General features: G+C 46.5%; 1 protein-coding gene across 1 annotated transcript; it reads left to right on the top strand.

Moving 5' to 3' along the window:
- The first annotated feature begins 44 nt into the window (after window positions 1-44).
- LOC135815168 (E3 SUMO-protein ligase RanBP2-like) lies at window positions 45-20,843 on the top strand. The gene is made up of 30 exons (XM_065328426.1): window positions 45-233; window positions 324-382; window positions 1,142-1,183; window positions 1,390-1,461; window positions 1,687-1,730; window positions 2,060-2,106; window positions 3,042-3,101; window positions 3,302-3,373; window positions 3,555-3,615; window positions 4,553-4,653; window positions 5,627-5,654; window positions 5,860-6,001; window positions 6,151-6,304; window positions 6,795-7,037; window positions 7,315-7,368; window positions 7,565-7,834; window positions 8,016-8,182; window positions 8,629-8,743; window positions 10,224-10,256; window positions 10,772-10,836; window positions 11,157-11,214; window positions 11,388-11,570; window positions 11,743-11,776; window positions 12,018-12,052; window positions 12,389-12,469; window positions 12,975-13,040; window positions 13,222-13,287; window positions 13,503-13,568; window positions 14,593-14,673; window positions 15,245-20,843. Exons 1-30 carry the CDS (start codon window positions 189-191, stop codon window positions 20,285-20,287), a joined length of 7,587 nt encoding a protein of 2,528 aa, XP_065184498.1. The 5' UTR covers window positions 45-188; the 3' UTR covers window positions 20,288-20,843.
- Window positions 20,844-22,045: the final 1,202 nt, after the last annotated feature.

The following is a 22,045-nucleotide window of genomic DNA, read 5'->3' on the forward strand; positions in this document are numbered from 1 at the left end:
TGAAGAGTTTGACCAGTCACCTGGTAACGGCGTGTATGGCTAGAAAGATCCGCCTTCGACTGGTTTGAATCCACTTTCTTCTTTGTAAGCACCTTTGTCAAGGTTTCTTGTTCCGTATTTTGGTCTGGAAGAATTCTTCCAGCTATAGCGAGCCTCCGTCAGTGGAGAGAGCGCAGCAGTGGCTTATTATGGCCGGGGTGGAGAGCTCTCGCAAGCGGCCTGGCACGGCGGAGGTTGGTTCTTGCATTTCAATATTCCATCACTGCATCAGTCATGATTGTATTTCGCCTGATTCCAAACACTGATGGACTTTCATGTTCCAGGATCATTTTGTGCTGGCCAAGATGGCTGTTGAGAAGGGCCAATACGAGACAGGCAAACGGTATGTTTGGCGTAGTTAATAATATTACTTGTACAAGTACTTTGATCGTCACCGTGTATATGTTTCACGTTTACGAATTGAAGTTCGAAACATTTTGTTTTTTGAATGAACCGAAATGAATGACTTACATGTAGTTGACCTCTACCCAGCGTTATTGCGGAACTGATGGATTATCACTGACATTCCTGGAATGTACTGAAATATTTTACCCCATAGTTGGGTCTTCCTAGACTGATTTCTTGATTTGTACTCCCACCACCACTTTCCGGAAGTCATTGTACAGCGAAGATGATAAATCAGATTGTTTACCCGTAATATAGCTGCTACCCATTACGTGTTTTCAATTTCTCTGAATGTATATGATACATATAATTGGATTTTAGTCCTAAGTGGTGTACTCTAATTTCAGAAATTTTAGGTGCTCAATATTTTCGTCAGGAGGGCAAAAGGCCAGGTTAGGTGAACAGAAATTTTAGGTACAGAGAAGCAGTTCCCTATTGGATTATGTGTGTTAGTGTTTGTTCGGTGTATTGCAAATTTAGGTATGAAACAGACACACCGAAAGTACCGAAAATAAAAGTGCATCGAAAATTTGTGAAATTACAGTATATGCATATCTGCCCTCGTCTCTATCAGTGCTCTGCGAAAGCATGCCTTTTTACTGAAAAACTCATGCGAGAAACATTCTCTGTTTCCTGACGTTGACTAAGGCCCATAGCTAGAATTTCTTTTATTGTTCTTCTTTGTGTTTATGCACAGCCATGCGGTTGCACACATTGCCAGCAACCCAACTGATGTCAAGTGAGTTTACGTATGCTCTTCCTTTTTCTCATTTTAACTATGGCTGATGTTTCAGTAATCAATGCAGTGGCCGTAAGTACCAGTTAGAGGGATTTAGATGTGTTGTGGATTTGCTTGCTTCTTTTGCGACGGGCGTACGTGTGCGTGCGTGTGTGTGTGTGTGTGCTTGTGTGTCTGTGTGTATCTGTATGTGTCTGTATGTGCAGAGGTCACAACCTCTTGGGTGATGTCTATGAGAAGGAAAACCAGCTGGAAAAGGCAGCGGAATCGTTCCGGAGGTGAGTCGCTGTGACTGTTGCATGGTACGCAAAGATTTGGCTGTGAATTCCTTTCTCTTTTCTGTAGGCAGTGTTTTAGATTAGTTTGTCGCCCTGTGTCGCAATGCACTGCTGTGTAAAGTCTTTTGGTTTGATGTGTTTGTTTCTGGTACCTTCATGGAGATTATCCACCCGTACAAGATCCTGCAAATAACGTATGCATGCCCCGATATTTTCCTTTTCCAGATCCTGGGAGCTGAAGAATACTCAGAAGGCTGTCGTCATGAAATGTATGTACACGTGGCATTAGCAAGATCCTTACAAAGTTAATCTCTGACTCGTAGTCAGTAATTGTGTAGGGAGTTCAGTTCCGACCCGTGTCAGTAATTGTTTTAATATATCCAGGCATTGATGACTGTGATAAGGCTAATTTTCCTTCTGTTCCATGTGTTTATGTACTTTACATTACTGCCCACTTTGCATCTGTGGTGTAGTTTTAGAGTAGGGATGCTGCTGGGAAAATAACTTTCAATCCCATCCATGCATGATATCATCATCAACCATAAGACTAACTGCACGTTGTCCTGTTCTCAATCTCCTTGTGTTTCATTCTCTGCAGTGGCAAACATTTATCTTAACATGCCAGAACGTTTGCCTCTGGCTGAGGTAAGACCAGCATGCTACTGCTTAGCTGTATGCTGTGCATCGGCCTCTTTTTATTGGTGCAGCTGCACTGTTGAGCTTCCGATGTAAAAGAAATAATAATAATACTTCAAGTTTGAATCCCGTTTTAACCCTTTACCGGCCGATTAATCAAATCACAGAATGCAATTTGTGACCATTTTCCGAAATGTGGACACACAACGAGTCGTAACTTTAGTTTACCTTGATTGATCTTACGATCTTAGGCGCCCTGGAAAGATCTCGCCAAGAGGAACAATTTGAGGTCAAACTCAAGTCAACACACGGGACGAGGCCAGCGTAGCAGCCCAGCAATAGTGCTCCAGCGCTGGGATCGTCCTGAAGATCAATCCTCATCGGCCAATTCACTCTCCTTGCTCCTCTCAATCTCAATTTTATTGTGAAGATTCACTCGCGTCCCAAGCGCGATTTGAATCCGTGTTCCCATAGAAACAGCTAGCGGGAAATGGGGAAATCCCCAACTCAGTGACAGGCAAACGCACTTTCCGAGCAAAGTGCCGTGACTCAAACTTCAAAGCATCGTAGCACACCAACAGTAAATTCTATCACTTCGCAGATTGCGGCGATGGAATGGTATGTGTTTCCTCTTCGATTTCGATATTTTGATGGTCAAAAATGATCAAATATTGACCTTGTTGTGGTCGTGTATGGCTGGCCTGTAAAGGGTTAACTCCATGATAGTTTTTATTAACTTGAACTGGAGACTCAACTGGCTTGCGATACTATAGTTTAGAGAGGTGAAAAGAATGAAAGCGGGTTAAAAGATGCAGCATGTTATTATTATTTTCATACTGGCATCTCTTTCTCTTTGTGAGCACTTCAAGTGCAGCTTTCAGTGTGTGTGGTGGGCTTTTGGACTGTCGTTCATGACCTTTCTTCTTTTATGTATGTTCTTTCAGGCTTGGGTAAATCGAGCCCTCAAGCTTGCACCAAATGACTCTTCAGTAAAGCGACTGCAGGTAAGTTTTTCATTGCTGTTTAGATACTCACAGCATTCTCAAGTGAGGTATTCAGTTTCAAGACTTTGGTCTTCTGATACTTTTAAACAAGTACATGCATATGTTGTGTGCTGTGTGTATATCTTGTCTTGCTTTTCACTTTTGCATGTGTATTTCTTTCTTGAATCCTGGACTAATAATCGTTTGTATGTTTTGTATAGGAGCAACTGCTTACAGCGAGAGCTACCAAAGCTGACCTGGAGCAGCTTGTTGGCCTGCTGAATCGCCAGTTGGTAAGTTGTAATAATACTTCCTAGTGACAGCTATCTCTTCCCTTTCTGTAATGGTGGTGATACCGCCTTGCTTCATGTTGTTTTGATCAGCTACTCTGCCGTGGGGCACTTGTCAAAACCATGCATGTTTTCAGCTGCTGAGAATGCGTTGTCTGGGTATTGTGTCTCTGTTTCTTTACAGTCAGAGAACCCAATGGACATGTCACTTCACATTCGCTATGTCCAAGTCAATGCTAAAATTGGTGAGTTTCTGGTTGCATCTGTGGTCTGGAAGGTAGCAGGTGGGCTGAAAATTTCTGTGTTTGACTGTCTGGGCATGATACATGCACTGGTATGCTGCTATTGTGATTGTAGGTATTTACAGTTATTCAGCCTGCAGACAGTATTACTGTGTCCTTTGTGACCTCATCAGTGCAGCACAGAGAAACGAGGCCGAACCTGGTACATGTCTCTCAAGGCCTAAATTTAAACCAGACTCTAACATTATAGCCAGATTGTTCTAACAGTTGGATATATGTATATCGCTTTAGGGTGAAACCAATATTCTATATGGAAACAGGCCAGTCACAGATAGTTCTGCACGCGCACGCAAATACACCATTTATGCGCACTTACCGGTCAGGCGCAGTTGACATGATCAAGTGACAGTAAAGTAAGCGTGCGGAAACGGGGATCCACAGCTGCATCCAACACCGTAGGGCTTCTAGTATTCAGTTCCGGGGTGTCCAGGTGAAATCTCACTGTCAGCTACGCAGCTAGCCAGGTTTTTGTTGCTTTACGTGAAATAAAATGCTCGTTGCCTGTAAAAATTCACTCAATTTGAACTGGAAATACAAACAATTTTCTCAGCCAGTGAAAAATGTCCAACATCAAGAAATTTTAAAATGCAACACTTCTCTTTTCGTTTTAGATGTAGTTTGAGCACAACCATCACGTTTCTGCGTCATGCTGTCGCATGGGTGCGAGCCTAGTCTTGTCGCAGTGTGATCACGTCCGTACAAAATCTGGGAACCGGGTGGGCTAATTTTAGTTCTTCCGGCTTGCACTGTGTTGGAGCATTCGTGTTGCTTGTGGGTCGTTTCGGTGGGTTTGTTATGAACTGATTCATCCTTGGTGTATGTGTGTCTGTGTGTGTACGCATGTGCTTGTTTGTGCATTGTATCTCACTGTGCTAATCAGGTCGCCTGTCGGATGCTTTTCGGTACTGTGCCGAGTTGGATTCCAAGCGTATCTTTTATGACGAAGTCCTGTGGCTGAACTGCTTTGCTGACTGTGCCCAGGTAGGCCCTAGTTGTCCCGGGTATAATCTTAACATCGTCTGACTGATGAATTGACAAACCAACGTCTAGATCATCTAGTCCAAACCCTTTTGATTTATCTTGTGACGCCTGGCTCTGTGACAAGACCACAGTGTGGTAACGAATGAGTGTGTGGAGGGAATGGCTCAGGGGCCTCTCACATGACTACTTGCAATGCTATTCTGGAGCCTGGTCTTTGAACTGTCAAAAGAAAGAAAGGGCCGAAAGTTTACAGGTTACCTGTAGCTTGTCCAACACTAACCTCGAAAGTGATGGAGCTAAACAATCAGGTCGTTGAATGTCACTGCCTCATCAATCAGGATTGTGCTAATTGTTGCACATTCTGACTCACAAGTATTTCACTCGTATCTGTTAGTGTTGGGCAAGCTACGGGTAACATGTAATGTTTTGGTCCCTTCTGTCAATTTTGGTCCTTCGCTTTCCATCCAAGTCTGATGTGTCCCCTCAATATTCAGCGTGTTTTTTCAGTGTGCTATGATCTTTTGCGCCTACAGTGCTACATGTATCTATATCCGCAGTACCTTACACATTATAGTGTGACCGTGCACTTATTGCCCTTGTGCTAGCACTTATGTTACCTCAAAGCTCACCGTTTTATATTTAGATTTCTGGCTGCTTGAGCAGGTGGATACTGTTGAGTATTGGTCATTCGATCTCCTTTTTGCTATTATTCGATGTCCTTGATCAAAAATAGTAATTCAGTATTGAGAGAGATTTTTCTGATAAGATTTATGTGATCGAAACAGCTATCTGGAGGAATAAATGCCAGTATCTAGTATCTACTATATCCGGAGTCTTGTTGCTGCTGTGGTGAACCAGGTCAGCTGAAGAGAGCATGTGTTGGGAAGTTGGGACACAATGATGAACAGGCCGAAAGCTGCTGCTTACCCTCCTAACATGATGTTCTTGCTCATATTTGCCCATGTCTCTGCAGAAATACTTAGATGCTCATGAGCTTGCAGGTAAGCACTTGATATACCGGTATGCGATGCCAGTGCATTGAGTTATTTCAGATTTGAGATGTTGTAGCGGTGTTCCAGTTCTGTAGGCAGATATGAAGAGAAATTGATGTTCTGCTGCAGTTTTGTGTCCGGTCTTCTATGTAAAAAAAGAGGTTATGCTCATTAAGTTTGTGCCATTCATATCTGTATGTCCCGGTGTCTGCAGCTACTCTCCGTCCTCAGAACAACTCACAGGCTGTGCAGCGTGGTCGTACAACACAGCTCATTTTACTGCCAGTGCTCAGCCGCATTCAACAGAACATTGTGTTGTCCTGCTCACTGGAGGAAGCTCAGAAGAATTTGTTGAAGTAAGCAGCAGGCGTATGCTTGGCAGGAAAATCTGTATGGCTTTATCTTTTTGGTGCGAGTCGCGACACGTTTCGAAACTTATTTTTTGATTCTGTTTGGGGTGTTCTTGCCACTGAGAATTCCTATGTCTTTGTTGTCTTTGTTGCAGATTGGACTGTGCACTGATGCGAGCCTGGGACTCTAGTCCACCTAGTCAGACGTCTCCTGGCAAGGACTCTCTGTGGAGTATTGGCCTCAATGAAATTCGAGCCCAGCTCTATTTTCATGTTGGTGTGTTGTTGTTGAAGACAGCCACTGATAAGGTATGCGTGCATGCTTTTTTTTCTACAAAGTAGCTGTTGCGTGCATCCCTGTGCTGTTTTGCTCGTTATCCGTATTTCGATTGCTGGCTGCTTGGGCTAGTTGATATTCTTGATTGTTGGCTATGTAATCTCCTTTTGTTGTTTTTTGATGTCCTTCATTGAAACTTGGTGATACTCAGTACAGTCAGACCTCGCTTAACCGCACACATCCGTTTTCCAAAAAAATATCCGGATAGGCGAGGGAACCGGATAACCGAACACCGTTTGTGTTGGATGCATCACGTATGCTGTAAATATGTAACCAGATTTTTTTCTTCCGGATGGCGAGGGATCCGGATAAACGAGGACCGGATAAGCGAGGTTTGACTGTATTGAGAGTTTTTTTCGCAGCCAAAACACCATAGTTATGTGAGTGAGTGCTCAGAAAAGGTAAGGGAGTTTGTGAATTAAGAAAAGTTTATGTCGTTGATTGAACCTGTGTTATGTCCAGTCATCATCTCTATCCTGGGAGACTGCATCAAACCTAGCATGTGTTGTGTTCAGTGCCTCGCTGGCCCAGCCTCTCTTTCCCAAGGAGTCGACGTTTTCCTTCCAGCAGCCCAACCTCTGCAGCCAGCTGCACCTGCTGTCCTGCAAGCGTCTCAGTGAAGCCGGTCACATCATGGACAACTTCTTTGAGCGCTTTGGCGTTGACTGGATGCAGCAGGCAGTGGATCAGCACTGTAACCCTCAGGTATGCTGCCATGGAACACAGAACCAATGTTATACAGGAGAGCACTGCCTTGGTAGGGTGTAGTGCCTGCTCAGTCTGTTCTCTTTCATAGTTGCAGAACCGAAGTATTTTTTTCGACCGATTACTTGTCACAGTGATATTGTGCTCCAAACAGCAGTACCGGTATGCCGGATAATTTTCTCTGTACTATTCTTCATGTGTCATTTGATGACCCTCGGGCAGCAATGGTACGTGTACTCATTCATTGTGCCCATTTTTTGATTTTGTTTGTCTCCAGGGTCAGGGCAAGTTGGTTGAAGTAGCATTTGGCCGCCTTTTTGACTCATCTGGGGTAAGTCATTCAATAGAATCCTCACTGGAACTGAGCCTCTTATTGGCATTTGTAAATTGTAATATTCATTGATAGGGGAGATGCATGGAATTATGTCATGATGAGTGGTGGGTGCCTGTTGTTCTGTCATTGTTCCGTCTTGAGAGCTTGCATTGAAAACATATCCCTCTTGTACTGTTTTTTATTTTGCTTCCAGATGTTTCTGTACAACGACTCTCAGTTTATTGACACCAAGATGGAGTTGCCTGGCGAGGACATGGAGAGCTTTGATGCATCTGTTGTGGAGAACTGCGGTGGAGATTTGGCGACACTAGTGTGGCTAATGCGCTGCCAGCCAATCCAATCGGATAGCTCTAGCAGTTGTGTGCACAATTGGGTCACGTCCGTGCTGCCTGCTAATTTCTACATGGAAACAAGTGACATCCACTCTGCATCGCCGGATACGCTGTGTACTGCTGACTTGGAGGTGAGTGTTGCAGATGGTTGATGGCAATGATACCACCTTCTCTGTGTGTCTGTGTGCCTGTAGTATAATTATGCTGATTTGCAATGTCCTATCCCAAGCTAGCAAGTCAGTATGCAATGCAAAGCCATGCCCTAAGGAGCATGTAACCTTACCGTATGACACGATTTACTGTGCTGCCCAGGCTTTCTTGGTATGTGTCAGCCAGTGGACACAGTGTGTGGACACTAGTGCGGACAATGAGCTATCTTCATTCCGCCCGTCGCTGATGCCCTTAGCACTGACCTCCAACCTGCTGACAGACGCCCAAAGCAAGTGGTGGTCAAATGTGTTGGACTTTGGCCGAAACAAGTGAGTTTCTCTCTCTCTCTCTCTCTCTCTCTCTCTCTCTCTCTCTCTCTCTCCCACTCTCCCTCCCTCGATTGCTCTGCCTCTCTGTCTCTTTCGATTCGAATAGATACACCCCTTTATTGGGTACCCCAGACCCATGGAATCTGTATCTTGAGTGCATATCGCAGTTCTGTGTGCTGATGTGAGCAGTTTGACGTACATATCGTGTGTGTGCGTGTGGTGTTCGAATTGTCAGGATTTTACCTGTAGTAGAAGCACTATTGATTTTTTAGTTGTCGGTGACGAATTTTTGCATTTGTACATTGTCAATCTGCTGCTATTTGCCTTACTTCTCTCTCTTCTGAAGTGCCCGTTGTTGGGGAAAGGGTTGATGATTAGGTGGAGTTTATCTCTCTTCTGAAGACTGACCGCACCATTGTCAACTGTGTATTGTCTGTTTACCATAGATCAAGTGATCTCCGGCGTGCTGTGCGCAATGGCTTACAGGAACTCCGGGCAGCTGGCTCGACTTTGATCGATCCAGACCTACTGCTCGCCGTGTCCTTCTATTTTGCCGGTTTGGTATGTTGAATGTGCCTGCATGTTTGGTGTAGGCGGATCATTAGCATGTGTAATGTCACAGATTAGAGATTTAGAATCCCATCACATGCTCAGTGCATGGCATAGATGATTTTGATTGTGATGTACTTTGAAGTAGTCTACAGGGATGAATTTACTGTCCTATTTTTGCATAGCAGTTTCTGCTATACAAAATCACAATTGTGTAGCAGTCTTTGATTTTGATTAGCATTTTTCTTTGAAGGTTGGGTGTTTACCAGATTGTTCTTGAGAGTGACGCCTAAAAGCCCATTTGCAAAAAACCGACTGAAGTATACATGTGCACACAGATTGAGAGTACTTGCACCACCTACATTGCACTGTATGCATGTTACTTCATAGCGCAGGCTAAGCATGGATAGTCCGTATGTATCGCAGTTTTATCGCAGTAGATCGATTTTGCATAGCAAACTGCGATGCGATACAGGATAAATTCATCCCCGGTCTACTATATATAGTATTAAAAGCATGTCCGCGTAGGTGGCGGGGGTGCCACTTTCGCTTATGCCATTCAGGATTGATGTCTGAAGAGTAATACGATACAATGAAATGACAGAAGTTACGAAGCCGTTAGCAACAATACCAATAGGACTAATGGAAAACTTCATCCAAAGTATAAAATAAAATAGAATATGCATACAACATGTCTGGCGGAATCACGTGGATCACGAGAATCAGTCCTGTTATGTGGGGCGGGCTCCACACCATGCCTGTCGGTCCGCTGCCATTGTGCGGACTGCGTCAGCATCTAGCGGCTGGTGGAGGGTAAGTCCATGCCATGATGACAGTTCCGTCTGCAAGACCGTTACCAAAGTCGTCCGAGGTCGACCCCTGAAGCGTTCAGTGCCCTCGTCGTTGGCCAAGCGAAGATACATATCCACTGCCAACTGTGGAGGAGCAGTTGGGGCCAAACGAAAGATATGGCCAGCGAGACTGTAGCGCTGCCTTGTGATCATCTCGCTGATAGGGACAGCTCCGCAGCGCTTATACAGAGTGCCATTGCTAATTCGTTTAGGGTACCGCATGTCGATGATGCTCCTTAGCTGGGTCCTGTGGAACGGATCCATTCGCGCGCGCGCGCGCTCCGACATCGGTAGGCCCCAAGTGCCGCAGTTGTAGGTAAGGACTGGGATGACGTAGGCGTTGTAGAGCCTCAGCCGAAGACCTTCACTGATCTGGCGCCTCCGGGTCCAGATCTTGAGGAGTGAGTTGAAGGCGGCGGCGGCCAGTTGACGCCTCCGAGCAGCATCTTCGGCGTCACCCAGGAGGGAGCCTAGTTAGGTCATTGTTCCGGTCTACTAGTCTGTTATATTCATCTTGTTTTCTGCGGTGGAATCTGTTCCATAGCCGCGATAACTTGGTCCAATTCTACCTACGTGTTGAACTGTACCTGCAGCTTCTATCTTATTTTGTTTTCATTTTGTGCTTCTTTTCTTCCGTCCAGATCGAGGAAAACACAGTGCCAGAATTGATGGAGGTGAGCAGCTTGCCTTTCCTTGGGAGGCTTTATGTTTTCATATGCTGTATTTTGTGGCATATATCCCCCCTGCCCCCCCCCCCCCCCCTCCTCCTTGTTGTAAGTTGCTGAAGTCTGCACTATTATGCTCCATTAAATACTAGTACGGTAGTTGATGTGACAGTGCTTGTAGCTTACTTGTCTGTATGACCTGTGCATGCCTGTGTTCTTGACATGCGGATCTGTATGACCTGTGCATGCCTGTGTTCTTGACATGCTGATCTGTATGACCTGTGCATGCCTGTGTTCTTGACATGCTGATCTGTATGACCTGTGCATGCCTGTGTTCTTGACATGCTGATCTGAAGGACCTGGGGTAACTTGAGTAGCCAGTGTTTAACTTTCTGAGACAGCTATGTGTTGTTCTTGTTACGATCTGCTATCTGGAGTATTTGTACACCTTTTGTGAGTTGGTGATCGTTTTCTACTCTCTCTCCCATCATCTTACTACTCCTTTTGTGCTGCTTGCTACGTAGCCTTGGCAGACCAGATGCCTGAACTACGTTGATCTTGGAATCCGCACTGCTCGATCACTTCAAAGGTAAAACACTGCATGTGCATAGTAAATGTAGTGCGATTCACTGCACCAGAAGAATAATGTTATCTTCTACTTATTTTATAGGAAGAAAAAGGACCAAAGGAACTACAAGTTACACTATATTGTCCACTAACACCGCCAGTTACTTGACAATCAGAACGCATGTGTTCCTTGGTCCTTTTTTCTTCCTATACATTAATCCTTGGCACTTCATCCGACTCCTACTTGCTTTCTTCCCTTTTTTCTGTGCTTTACACGATTGTTTGTGGGGGCTTTGTGTTGTTCATTCGTAGTCTATGTGTCCTGTGTCTCCATCCTTGTAGTGATGCGACCTATCTGGACAATGCTAGCAACATGTTTCCTCTGGCTACTCAGTGGACGGTGAGTTTATATCGGGATGGCTCATCATTGCTTGTGTTCTCGCATGACCCATTGCATCCGTTCACACTTGGAGGTGTGAAGTGTTTCGAATTTGTTACTGTTGACCCGAGTACCATCAGACATAATTCCTGCCATTAGTTTGTAAGTATTTTTTTGTCCTTTGGCATGTTTAGGCATCAAAGTGCCGGAGAACAGTTCAGCAGCTTGTTGGTGTCCGGCGGTCTGTTCTTGGAGAAGCTGATGCATCCAGCTCATCCCTCGATGCCAGCGGTAGCTTTCTGAACGGAAGTGATGTTCATGATGTCAGCGAGCATGACGGTGCAACTGCTTCCAGTGCAATTGACAAGGGGAATAGTGTAAGTTACACTATGTTCATGTGGTTCAACTATCTAGCGTTATTACTGTTGTTTGTGATGAGCTTTCTAGCTACTGTAGATCTTTGCTGGTGTGTCGTCGTCTGGAGAACCAAGCCCATACTTGATGTCTGTCTGTCTGTGCTGTATTCTGCCACTGCTTGTACAATATCAGTCATCTCCACTGCTGAATGCTTCGATGATATCTCGTAAGTACTTGCTCACAATGATAAACTGAAGATTTAACTATAGCTTAGAAGTGACTGGCTGCAAAGACTGGATTTCAACTGATGACTTTTGGGTAGCCTCTTGTGGTTAGAAACCAGGTATACCGTTGTATCTAATATTATGCTGTAGTTGGCTCATGGAGAGTAGACCTGTAGTATTACTTCGAGTGCACCGTTATACATTGTATACTTTTGTTCTGTTTGGGGGTATTCGCCTGCTCAGAGCCGGATACACGTGCCGATGTTGAAACTCACGTGGTAAGTTTCTTTGTCCATGTTCATGTGCTGTAGAGTCTGGCATGCTGTGCATTTTGTCTGTCTGTTTCTAGCGATGTTCTGTTAATATTCCACTTCCCCCCAGCCCCTACCCCCCCCCCCCCCCCCCCCCAGCCCCCCAATTTAATACTGGTCAAAGTATCAGAGTGCTCTAGGTGGCAGAAAAATACAGGGAGCTTTGCACTATTGGCAGATGGCATTCTAGTCTTGCTAGCGGTACTGATGTGGACAGTCACTCTGTTCAGTAGATGCTAGCTAAGCCAACGTTGGTGTCTCTGCGTTCACTGTGCCATGGTCCTTTTTTTTCTTTTTCTGTAGAATCAGCTGAAGGAGAGTGCACTGGCAGCAATGCGGATGGAGATGGCTCAGATGTCGTCGCATGCGTCCGATTTTGTCGATGTAAGCGAGTGATTGCTTTGCTCGTATGTACTCGCCTTGCTTGTGCACATGTGTTACTGTCTGCTACATCGCGGGCATGTTGCTCAAATTGACTTGGGTCTAGCAAGTTAAATGTGTTTGCCCTTTCGTGTCTCTCTCTTTCACGCGCGCGCGCGTGCGCCCTTGTATTTTGTTTGTTGTGGCTGTTAACTTCAATGCTGTCTGGACAAAATATTTCGATAGTAAAAAAAACAGTCAACATTTTGGTGAAGTCATAATCATTTGAAGATGATCCACTGTCCTCACTCAAAACCAGCGAATTTCAATTGTGGGGCTCTCATTGGGTTATAAACGAACAGTAAATATATGCTTAGTGGTAGAACATCGCTGGCCATAAGCGAGGATCCCTGGTTCGAATCCTGGTTGTGACAGTTAATTCTTTCTCCTGACTTTTCCCGTTTCCACCTTTCCCTCAAACTAATGAATAATCAATATATCCTATGCCTGCATGTGTTTTGTCTGTTAGACCATCGAAAAGAAGCAGCAAGGGTTCATGGAGCAATGTGATCGCACTGTATCCAACATGATGACGGTAAGTTTGAAATGCTGCTGGCGTCAATCAAGCTTAAAGCTTCTCAGATTGCCCATGCCATTCTGGTGTCCTAGGGTTGCTTGTGGCAGACACGTTGTGCTGGAACACCATGGATCTGCTTGGCTTACCCCTTTACATTGATTGTGTTCTTGGTGTTTTACCATGTTGTTCTACACCGTAGGATCTTGTGCAACAGCAACATGCCTTTTTGGAAGAGCACACCCGTACAATGACGAGAATGATGTCGGTAAGTAACTTCTTGTAATGTTGGTTATTTTTGGGGGTGGTGCTGGTGGGTAGGCTATCACTGATATCATACAAGTGGTGTAGGTGCATTTGCTTACTGGCTGGTTCTTGGGAGCTGTGTCTGCATGGCAGCTAAACCATTTTCCTATTTTTGTTTAAAGTTGTCTCTTCATTTGAGAGTGTTATGGTTTCTGTGTGCCTTTACTGTATTTGTAGGATCTAGAGAAGAGGCAACAGTCATTCATGGACCAGCAGACGCAGTCCATGTCTGCATTGATGTCGGTGAGTTTGACTATAGTTTCTTTTCCGCCATTTATATGCGTACCGTGTTTTCTTTGTTAGCAAGTGCCCTTTATCTGGGTGGTGTCTCCCTGCTCCAGTCTGACATAGTGTTGTCACCGTGAGTAGTTTGTTGTTTGGCAGGGCTATGAATCCGGTCAGGCGTCATGCTCACCCCAGACCAAGGCATTGTCCACAATGTGTGTAACCATCGTAACGGGCGGTATTGCTGGGAGTGCAAGATGCTCCAAGACTCTACCTACTAGTGCATTGTAAAATGTGCAGCTACGTGATTTGAAAACTCCGTATGGCGGAACACAGATCCGCATGCAGTTTACGTGAGACTTTCCGTTGATCGACTACGTTTTTTTACAAATCACGTTGTGCGGAACCTCTCTACTCTGTCTACAAAAGCTTGCCCCCCCCCCAATATATTGTTCGGAAATAAACATTTGTGGCTTTGCAGTGCCTGACCAACTAGGTGGTGTAGTTGTTCATCCTATTGATGTGATGCCATAGTTTGTAATGGAAAGTTGACTTTTTGATGTCTGTCCTGAAAGAGTTTGGTTTTTCTTGGCTATTTGCCCTTTGTGGCCCACTCTTGTACTGCCTAAGGACCAAGGTTGTCACCATAGCAAAATAGCACACCTCCCCGTTTCCTGATGCAGGATGCATTGTGTGTACATGTAGGCACTGTGGAGTAGCCTACTGTGCTGGTTCATTGCTATGGTTGAGTAAAAATGGTGATAGGTCTACATTATCAAGCTGTTCTCCATGTGTGGTGCGATGCAAATTTTTATAACTATTCACAAACATTCCAGCCACCCCTCTTCAATTTCAAACTGGCTATAGCCCTGAGGCTACAGTACTGATCTGATACTGTGTGTGTGTGTGTGTGTGTGTGTGTGTGTGTGTGTGTGTGTGTGTGTGTGTGTGTGTGTGTGTGTGTGTGTGTGTGTGTGTGTGTGTGTGTGTGTGTGTGTGTGTGTGTGTGTGTGTGTGTGTGTGTGTCTACTGTTGCTTGTAGCATGTTACCAGCCAAGCACGCTCTGATGCTGGAGAGAAACTGAGCGCTGATACTTTGGCCAGAGTGACTGCTCTATCACAGGTATAGCTTGTGTATATACAGTACTAGCTGTACTAGCTGTTGTGTATATACAGTACTAGCTGTTGCCACCTTTCTGCTGTGTACATGTACGTGCTATGTCACCTTAACGCTACCGGGTGCCAACCTTGGACAGCATACATGTACATGTAGCCCTATTATGTACTTGTGTGTGCTGCGCAGTCTGGGTGGGACTGCATGTGAACCAGGTTTTTCGTTGAGGGTCGATTCACACAGCTTTTTGCCAGTTGTGTGGTTAAGGCAGTTGTCTGGCGCTAGTCTTGATCTGTTTCATCCAGATCTTTTCCGCTGTCGTTGCTGTAGAAATCTGTGGGTGTACGTTTCATGAGGAGATAGCACTTCATTAAAAAATATCGATGCTCTGCATTAAGATATGTTTAATAGGGATCGTCCACAAATATCAATCTTTTTTTATCAAGTACTGTCATGTGCAATCTACTTGATGGTTAGCAGCCATGGATTCGCATAACATGTCATTGCCCTGGCTGATGTCTATACGTATTTGCTGGGTTACTGACATGTTGCCTGTCTTTATGCCTTTTTGTATGTATAGGATCTGGAAAAACGTGACAAGGTCATCATGGAGGAACTTCAGAGAGTTTCTAAGTCCGCGTCATCTTCTGCGGCAGAGTCTCTGAATAGCAAGCAGCAGCTGGATGGTTTCCTGGAGAACTTGCAGTCACAGTTTGATCAGTTCCTTAGCCAAGCTGGTGGGTACTATGCTGACAGTGGAGAGGGTGACTATGGTATGAACAACTACTATGAGACCTACAACTCACCTGCTAATCAAGTTCAGCAGGCTCAGCAGCAACAGCAGCAGCAGAATTTCCAGGCTCAGTCGCAAACACATGACTACCAACGCTCTTTGGAGAGTGTCACGTCACCCAGTGCTAACGCCTTGGCTCGCATCTCAACAGGCGCCACTCCTATGAAGTCTGGTGGCGAGTCAACGACACCCACCAATGAAGCAGTCATTGCTAGTGCTGCTATTACTACCACTACTGCATTGACTGGGAAGACAGATGCTGCACCAGTCTTGTCATCACTGTTGAGTGGCTCTGCTCGGTTTTCTGCTGGTGGTTCGACCAGCGGCTTCAAGCTTGGTGACACTTCTGCAAGTACTTTCACTGCTACAGCTTCTGGTGGTTCGGGCAGCAGCTTCCAGTTTAGTAGCACTTCTGCTACACCAGCAAGTACTTTCACTGCTCCGGCCACTACTGCTACTAATACTTCGCCTATCAGCTTCACTCTTGGCACTGCTTCAAGCAACACGGCGAATATCTCTCCAGCTACATCAGGCAGTGGCATGCTTAGTGGTTTCAAACTCGGCACCACCTCTGGCACCTCATCCAGTACGGTTGTCACCACAGTTGCCAGTTTTGCCAGCAGTTCACCTGGTGGCTTTAAACCCAGCTCTGCATCTGGCATCACCATGCCAACGTTTGCTTCCCCGGTTGCTAGTGGCTTGACGGGTGGTTTCAGTATGGGTGGCATGACTCTACGATCTGCTTCTAGTGAGACCACGGACACTTCTGTTGCTGCGGCTACTACTTCTGCTGGTAATGCAACTGGTGGCTTCAGTCTTGGTGGTGCTTCTCTTGTCTCTTCCAGTGGCTCAACTGCTATTCCCAGTCCATTCCAAGGTGTGACCAGCCAGCCATCCCAGATCAAGCCGCTTGCTGGTTTTGCAGATAGTCTACAGCGCTTCCAGAGCTCTGCTGGTACCGGCGGCTTGTTCTCAACTACTTTTGCAACACCTGCAAGCCTGCTGAGTAAATCTGATGGCAAGGCAGATAGCAGCAGTAAGGGTGCTGATAGCCCCCCGAAACCCACCATGAAGGGTTCTGCAAGCCAGTTACAAGCGCCAGTGATATCAGTGACGTCCGACGACGAGACTGTGGATGTTTTGGCCGACTCTGGCGATGCTGATCGTGGCGAGTGTAGAACAGGTGATGATGGTGATGGTGATGATGACAAGTTGCAGTTCAAGCCTGTTGTTTCACTGCCTAAGCTTGTCTCAGTGTCCTCTGGTGAGGAAGAGGAGGATATGCTGTTCTGCGAAAGAACAAAGTTGTTCCGATTTACCGGTGGCGAATGGAAGGAGAGGGGCATTGGTGAGCTGAAGATCTTACAGCACAAGACAACCGGTGTTGCCCGTATCCTAATGAGACGTGAACAAGTCCTGAAGATCTGTGCCAACCATCGCATTGCTCCTGAGATGGAGCTCAAGCCCATGAAGGGCAGTGACCGTGCATGGATTTGGCAGACGCTGGCAGATATCAGCGAGGACAGCCCTCAAACGGAGAATTTTGTCGCCAGGTTCAAGAATGCAGAGATTGCAGACAACTTCAAGATCGTATTTGAGAAGTGTACTGCCGAAACAGGCGACTCTCCACAGTCACCAAACTCAGGCAGCCAATCAGAGTCCAGTTCCCAAAGTAGCTCTGTCTCATCGTCTCCCGAGAAGCCGCAAACCCAGAAGTCTCCAGTCAGCTCACAACCTGATGGAGCATCTACTTCTTCTGTAAAGCTGCTATCTGGCTTTGGTACGCAAAGTGCTTTCGGTAGTGGAACTGGTCTGACTGGAGTTGCAAATAAGCCGGCAACATCCACAGCGCCATTCTCGTTCAATGCGCCGTCCTCTATTTCAACACAACCTTCAGCAGATAAACCTCTGTTTGGTAGCTCAGAAAAACCAATGCCATTCAGCTTGTCCTCAGCCCCAGCAGCACCACCAGCAGTAGCCCCTGTTTCTTATACTTCAGCATCCACTGGACAGATATCCAGCAATTTCGGCTCAACATCCATGGCACCATCAACTTCGGATAAGCCTGTGGCAGGCAGCTCGACAGCACCAACCCCTTTCTCGTTCAAGCTGCCCAATTCTTCTTCTGCATCTGCGCCCTCTGCCACACAGGGATCCAGTGTTCTTGGTGCTTGGTCGACATCTTCTCAGCCACCGTCAGATAAGCCTCTGGTTGTCAACTCAACGTCCACAACACCTTTCTCTTTCAAATTACCATCATCATCATCATCATCTTCTACAGCATCTGGTATGTCTGCTGGGCCAGCAAGTAGTATTCTGACAACACCATCATCATCGTCTTCAGTTCAGCCGGCAGCAGAGGATAAGCCCCTATTTGGTGGCTCGGCGTTCAAGTTTACACCGTCGACTGGCACTGCTTCTTCTAGCACATTTTCTAGCTTTTCTTCCACTTCACTGATGACTTCCACCACTGGTGGTGTGTCAACATACTTCACCACCCCTACTACTGCTAGTGCAAGCAGCACTACCCAGGAATCTGCAAGCTCCTTTGGAAAACTCACCGAAGTAGGTGGAATCTTCTCCTTCAGTAAGCCACCTGCACCAGGAAGTAGCAGTGACCAGCAGCAACCATCTGCCAGTCTTGCTAGTGCAGCTTCAGGATCCACATCAAAGGAAGAGGATGACGAAGATGTTCCTGATTCTGCTGCAGGTGATGACGGTGATGGTGATGACTCAAAGCTTCAGTTTGAGCCGGCTGTTCCCCTACCGGGGCTCATCACAGTCTCATCCGGTGAGGAGGACGAGCAGAAGGTCTTCTGTGAACGAGCCAAGCTATATCGTTTCACCAACGGCGAGTGGAAAGAGCGAGGTGTCGGGGAGATGAAAGTGTTACGCAACCCCAGTACCAATTGTTCTCGTATTCTGATGCGTCGTGAGCAGGTACATAAACTATGTGCAAACCATCGCATCACCTCTGAAATTGACCTCAAGCCTATGAAGGACAGTGAACGTGCATGGGTGTGGCATGCATTGGCCGATTTCAGTGAGGGTGTGTCTAAGCCGGAACAGTTTGCCGTGCGCTTCAAGAGCCCCGATCTTGCCAAGGCGTTCAAGTGTGCTGTAGATGAGTGCAGGCAACCTACCCAGAACTCCTCATCATCTGCCACATCCGCTGGTGCCACTACCGTTAAGACAACTGCTAGCACTGGTGATAGTGATGAGCTAGCAGTTGTATTTGAGCGAAAACCAACAAAGGAAGAGGCAGAGTTGGCCAGGAAATATATGCTGCCGGACACGTTCTATCTGTACGAGCAGAAGCCAGCATGCCCTGGCTGCCTTGGCTGTGTGGATGGTGATAGTAGTAAGCTTTCAACTGTGACTGGAGGTGCTGCACCGGCTGAAACCAAGTCCTCTGCGCAGCCTACTGCTGCAGAAAGCAGTGATCGACCGCACCCGCAGGTGCAGGTAGCCAAACCAACCACTTCATCCAACTCATCTGCTTCAGCATCTGCATCATCAGCAGCGTCACAGTTTGTCTTTGGATCTTCATTCGGAACGCCAGCAGCTGCTTCAGGCAGCTCATCGTTCGCTTCACTTGCAACGGTCTCGGATGGCTTCCAGACCCGCAATCCTGGCAAGACTTTCTCTGTTACACCTGGCCAGACTGTGGCTGTATTTGGAAGCGGTTCCGGTCAAGGACAGGCTGATGACGGTGAAGACCCAGACCCTCAGTTTGAGCCCGTGGTGCCTTTACCTGACCTTGTGGAAGTAAAGACCGGCGAAGAGGACGAGGAAGCTGTCTTTCGAGAGCGGTGCAAGCTCTACCGGTACACGGGTGAAGAGTGGAAAGAGCGAGGCCTCGGTGAGATGAAGATCCTTCGTCACAAGCAGAGAGGCAACTACCGTGTACTAATGAGACGTGAACAGATTCATAAAGTCTGTGCTAATCACTTGCTCATGGCTGGCATGTCCATCAATCTGAAAGCAGGCACCGACCGTGTGCTCGTGTGGCATACTGTTTCTGATCTGACTGAAGCTCCATCACGTCCGGAGAACTTTGCACTGAGGTTGAAGACGCCAGAAATGGCACAGGCGTTCATTGAAGCATTCAAGATGGGTGTTGCACATGATCAGGACAAGAAAGCGGGTGCAGAGAGTGGTGGTGCTTCTAGTATTGTGCCTGATTCTGCTTCATCACGATCTACATCTGAGCAGGCGCCTGTTGTCTCTGCACATTCACAGGCACCTGCTGCCACGGATACTCGATCCCTCCGTGACATGATGAACATCAAATCAGGCACATGGACTTGTTCTGGCTGTTATCTTAGCCATGATCCCAGCGTCGCCAAATGTCCAGCATGCAACACACCACAATCATCAACTCAATCGGCACCAGCTGCTCCATCTGCTGCTTCAGCTGCTGCTGCTCCCCGTGCTGCTCCAGCTTCTGCTCCAACCATAACTGCCAGTGATGGCAGATCCCTACGTGATTTGCTGAACATCAAGTCAGGCACATGGACTTGTTCTGGATGTTATCTTAGCCATGATCCCAGCGTCGCCAAATGTCCAGCATGCAACACGCCACAATCATCAACTGAGTCGGCACCAGCTGCTCCATCCGCAGCTTCAGCTGCTCCATCCGCAGCTTCAGCTGCTGCTGTTCCCAGTGCTACTCCAGCTTCTGCTCCAACCATAACTGCCAGTGATGGCAGATCCTTGCGTGATTTGCTGAACATCAAAGCAGGCACATGGACCTGTACTGGTTGTTACCTTAGCCATGATCCCAGCGTTGCCAAGTGTCCAGCATGCAACACTGCCCGGCCATCATAACCTGCAAGAGTAGTAATTTGTCATCTCGCTACTGATCGCCAATCACCTGGGTGTTTCTCAGTCCACCAGCCAAACCTCTGTGTTGATGATGGTCTCACTGGTGTTTGAACGGAACGTGACGAACGCATACAAGCGTACGTGCCTCATTCCTCACGTCAATATGCTGCAGCTCGCTAGTTGTTCTTCGTATCGTTTAATTTGGTTAGAAATTGCTAGTGCCAGCATGATATGTTTGTTTGGTCCTGGCTGTGTCAATTTTGAACATTTTTTTAGATGGATCTGCCACTGTGCCTGCTGTGCCTTTCTGGGAATGTATGTATTTCTCCTGGTGAGATCAAGATCTTTTTTTATTGCCTTTCCTATGTCTGGGCATGGCCACAGTGTTGAGAGCCGAAGATCATGTTTGCTGTTTGGTCTCTCTGTCTCCTTGTCATGTCGTCAATTTTAGTTACTTTTAGTTTTGTGGAATTGGGTTTTGTGGTGAGGTGGTTTTGCTTTTATGCTGTGCTGTTTCTAACATTTATTTTCATTTCTATGAGACACATCATGTAGCTCATATCACGTTGATGTATTCCTTGGCCTTGTGTGCATGCACGCGCACGGTGTGTGTGCGTGTGTGTGTGTGTGTGTGTGTGTGTGTGTGTGTGTGTGTGTGTGTGTGTGTGTGTGTGTGTTGTGTGTACCTGTCTGTCTCGGGAGCTTCCCAGAAATTTCGGGAGTTGTGTACTCTTGATGTGATGCGTGCAAACCAGGGAGTGGGTAGGGGCATCATGAAAAGATGTGCGTTAGACGCGGGATTTGAAAGTTCTACATGATCCATGGCCGATGCAACTCACAACCGTGGCCTTGCGGGAATAAATCAACCTTGCCCAAAGTTTAGAGGGCAATTGAGCGTGCAGCCCGGTAGCGAAACCCACACCGTTGCAGTCTCCCGTGCCATCTCCCTGCACACCTGCATGGTACACTGTACTTGTAGTACACTGGAGGGAGGGGTGATTGACTTTGTACGGCTACTACATGTACTTGCTGCGCTGTTCTACACATCTGTATCATCACACGATTCATGATGCACTCTTAGGCTGTGTTTACATCAGGGAGTCGTACTCAAACTAGGGAGGTGACACGGCACAGAAATCCGTGTCACAGGGGTTGACTCGCACCCTTGACCCCTCGTTGTTATTTTTGGAATAGTTCAGTCCAGTCCAGTCCGAAAGGTCATACTCGGATCGACTCGCCTTCTGTACTTCACCTCCAAGCGTGCAACGCAAGACCCGCAAAGTATGATTTTTCTGTGGGGAACGATTTTGCCATTGATCCAGTTTTTATTGGAGTGCTCAGGCATACTACGATTGCTGAGACGTCCCGATCCGAGCACGCTTCAGTTCAAGTGTTCAGGTTCTCTATTTTTTGACGAGCCGGTCCTACAGCCCCCTACATTGTATCTAACGACATAGGAGCTGACAATGTAAGAGGATTTCCCTGGAAATAATGACGATGGTGGTGTGACTGCTGCAGGAAAAATGCTGGCTGTTTATGACAGTATGACTAGATGTACAATGTATCTCTCTTGTATGGTACTTAACCCCTGCTATAAATGTGTTATTTAGGAAGACTGGTGTATTGTGCAAGTCATAAAGAAGAAATGGGGCAGATACACGACTTACAATTTTCAAAAACCAGCTTCGTGTTATGTGTAATTTGTGTCAAAATTGTAGTGTTTAGACATGACAATATCATTGGCTGTACTTCTCTGATATG

This window comes from Sycon ciliatum, chromosome 4 (genome assembly GCF_964019385.1).
Source record: "Sycon ciliatum chromosome 4, ocSycCili1.1, whole genome shotgun sequence".
Taxonomy (NCBI): Eukaryota; Metazoa; Porifera; class Calcarea; order Leucosolenida; family Sycettidae; genus Sycon; species Sycon ciliatum.